The sequence below is a fragment of the Lipotes vexillifer genome, unplaced genomic scaffold (assembly GCF_000442215.2).
Source record: "Lipotes vexillifer unplaced genomic scaffold, Lipotes_vexillifer_v1.1 scaffold1252, whole genome shotgun sequence".
In the NCBI taxonomy this organism is placed as follows: domain Eukaryota; kingdom Metazoa; phylum Chordata; class Mammalia; order Artiodactyla; family Lipotidae; genus Lipotes; species Lipotes vexillifer.
The window spans coordinates 320,510-323,552 of NW_006771619.1; the positions used below are offsets into that span (position 1 = coordinate 320,510).

Genomic DNA, 3,043 nt, shown 5'->3' on the forward strand with positions numbered 1-3,043 from the left:
GACAGACGGACCACACCCCTTTCCTGTATTCAGCCCTGATAAGATGGGTCTTTGTGTGTGGCGTGGCCCCTAGGTGGCCAGCAGTCTCTCTCTCTGTGGTCACGTTCTATATTTGTTCTGGAGATGACAGGGTAGAAAGAAAATGGATTTTAGAGTCAGATGAACCTCAGTCCAAATCTTGGCACTGCCACTTAACAGCTGTGTGGCCTTGAGATTATCACTGAACTCTGTTCTGCCCCCTGAATCTCATTGCCTCAGGGGAATAATCACACCCTGCTCGGGGTTAGGGTAGGGTTAGATGTGTGTGTATAACGCAGCTTGCCTAGTGCCTGGCACATAGTAAATGTGCTACACTTCTGCACACTGGACAGAAGCTGGACCCTTCCGTTATGCCCAAGGAAATGTACAGGGCACTAGAGTCACTCTGCCTAGCAGAAGGAGGCCTGCAGTGGGACATGGAATCCTGGCTTCCTCCCCTTCTTGGGGCCAGGCCTGTGGCCACCCTGGAAAGACTGACATGAAGTCTCTAGCTTCTGGAGATGCTAACCACTAAGAGCATGATGGTTCTCATGTACAAGCCCCTTCTAGCAGGTGTGAAGGTTTCATCTTTCTTGTTGGGCTTGCAATTCTCCCCCAAGCCTCAGTCACTGCCTTTGGTGTACCACTTCCCTCTAGGGTTCAGCCCACTTCTCTGCTCCACCTTCCTCCGCTTTCCTCCGTGATGACACTGCTGGGGGAAAAGAAAACTGTGCAGAGGTCCTCAGCCAGCTAGCTTCAGTTTCCTTATTGACACCATGACATCATCTGTACCCTGGAAATTCCACTCTCCCCCATCTCTGTCCCAGGCCTCAAAGTTCCTATAAAGAAGGGCTCCCAACTCAGTATCAGCACAGGGCACAGAAGGGTTCTGAAGCTTCTGGGTTCTGCAGTCCAAGCTCCAGGCAAGTCTCTCCTCCACCAAGACCATGAGGCTCTGCATGACCGTCCTCTCCTTCCTCGTGCTCGCAGCTGCTTTCTGCTCTCTGGCACTCTCAGCACCAAGTAAGTCCATTCTTCCAGCTGCCACTGAGTCAGGATGTAGGCAGCGCTGACTTTTCTAGTTGGGGCTGGTCCAACACTAACATCTGGGGATGAGACAAAAGGGAGCAGGGAAGATCTAAGTAGCCTGCAGGTAAACGTAGAGTCTGGTAGACACTCAGTAATATTCAAGTTCCTGTTTTCTTAAGAAATAGCAACCCGTAGACTGGTTTAAGCAAGTCCCTGTCTCTCTGTGTGCCTTGGTTTCCCCATCTGTAAAATGAAGGGAGTTAGACCTGTGCTCTAAGACCCAATACAGCCTGAACCTTCTAGAATCCTTTCATGGTCTTCTCCTAGGATTCTCTATTCAGAATAAGACTCCTACTCAAAGTGGGTGGGATTAGATACAAGGGACCATATTTGGGGATCTGGCAGATCCACAGGGATGCCCTTTGAATATCTATAACTAGAAGCCAAAATGAATAGCTCTGGGTAGAGCTTCTGTCTCACCTCGGCCTTTCTTCCCAGTGGGCTCAGACCCTCCCACTGCCTGCTGCTTCTCTTACACCCTGCGGAAGCTTCCTCGCAACTTCGTGATCGATTATTATGAGACCAGCAGTCTCTGCTCCCAGCCAGCTGTGGTGTGAGTATCAACCCTGGGGCCTTTCTTGGAGGCGAGGGTGAGGGCAGGATTAGAAAAAGGGGCCTGTTTGAGGTGAGGGGAGATGAAGCAGTAGGGAGGCAGGTGTCAGGGCTGAAGGCCTCCCTGAAAGCAGTGAGAAACAGGTCATGATGTCACCTGCTGAGACCTGGAGAGGGCTGGGTGGGAGCTAAAGGAGGGGAAGGTGCTTTCTGGGGAGGAAGTTAGCTAGAGGCCAGGAAGACAGGGAAAGTCAAAAAGGTGATAGAAGTTGTGGGCTGAATTCTTAAACCATACTTAGAAAACACGTGCCAAGGTCATTGCTAGGGGCAGCAGGGAATGAATGGGGAGATATGTCCACAATGATTGCCAAACTCATTGGTTCCTAATCTGGGCAACTCAGGAGGCCACAGCTAAACCCAAGGAGGAAGTTACAAGGAATCAGGTCCCAGCAGCACCCCAGGAAGGGTTTTCTCACCCACTAGGCTGTCCAACATGAGCCAGGGTGAAGGACAGGGAGATACCCACCACAGGCAAGGTCCCATGGGATTCGAACCTGTCCACTCTTTGCTCCACAGATTCCAAACCAAAAAGGGCAGGCAGGTATGCGCCAACCCCAGTGATCCCTGGGTCCAGGAGTACATGGATGACCTTGAACTGAACTGAGCTGCTCTGAGGCCGGGGCAAGTGTTCTGCAGGAAAGATCACCTGAGCCCAACACTTCTCAGCAAGACGCACCCTCTCCACATTCACGACCCCTCCCAGTAGTCCCTGTTCCTTCTCTTAATTTAATCTTTATTATGTACTATGTTATTATTATTGTATTTGGTGTTGTTTCCCACTATTTATGTTTGTTTTGCCAAAGGACATGTGTCCCCCATGGGGATGGTCCACCATCACTGTTTCTCTGCTATTGCGGATACATGGATAATGCAATTGAGTCCAAGTGTTAATAAAATTTTTTAAAAATGTAGACAGTTTCTTTGTGTTTTAATTTGATTTGCGGTAAAGGGAATTGCCTGCTATTATGAATAGTTTCCAAACACAATAAGAACAAGCAATTACTGAGTCCTTAATATGGGCTAAAATGTCTAGAGATACAAACTTCACTTAATACTTTTAGCAAGGATTTTAACACCCTTATGAAGTAGGGACTGTTATCCTCAATTTTACGGATGTAGAAACAGAGGCACAGAGGTGACGTGACTTGCTAAGGCATGTAGGTCTGCTTGGGGTGCACCGTGAAAGGCTGATCCAAAAAGATACCTGTGCTGCTGAGGGCTATCATTTCAACATCTTGTAGGGAAGCTGTAAATAGGAACAGCAGCGCAACAGAGAGGGAAGATGATGTAGCCCAGAATCAGAAAAGTGGGGCCTCCGTCACTC

At 49.1% G+C, this 3,043-nt stretch overlaps 1 protein-coding gene across 1 annotated transcript; it reads left to right on the plus strand.

The window, feature by feature from the left end:
* The first annotated feature begins 889 nt into the window (after positions 1 to 889).
* LOC103089823 (C-C motif chemokine 4) lies at positions 890 to 2,627 on the plus strand. The gene is made up of 3 exons (XM_007447049.1): positions 890 to 1,041; positions 1,546 to 1,660; positions 2,236 to 2,627. Exons 1-3 carry the CDS (start codon positions 966 to 968, stop codon positions 2,321 to 2,323), a joined length of 279 nt encoding a protein of 92 aa, XP_007447111.1. The 5' UTR covers positions 890 to 965; the 3' UTR covers positions 2,324 to 2,627.
* Positions 2,628 to 3,043: the final 416 nt, after the last annotated feature.

Coding starts and splice junctions, on each gene's coding strand:
- LOC103089823 (XM_007447049.1), top strand. CDS start 966: ATGAGGCTCTGCATGACCGTCCTCTCCTTCCTCGTGCTCGCAGCTGCT. Junction 1,042..1,545: donor TCTGGCACTCTCAGCACCAA/GTAAGTCCATTC, acceptor CTTTCTTCCCAG/TGGGCTCAGACCCTCCCACT. Junction 1,661..2,235: donor TGCTCCCAGCCAGCTGTGGT/GTGAGTATCAAC, acceptor TTTGCTCCACAG/ATTCCAAACCAAAAAGGGCA.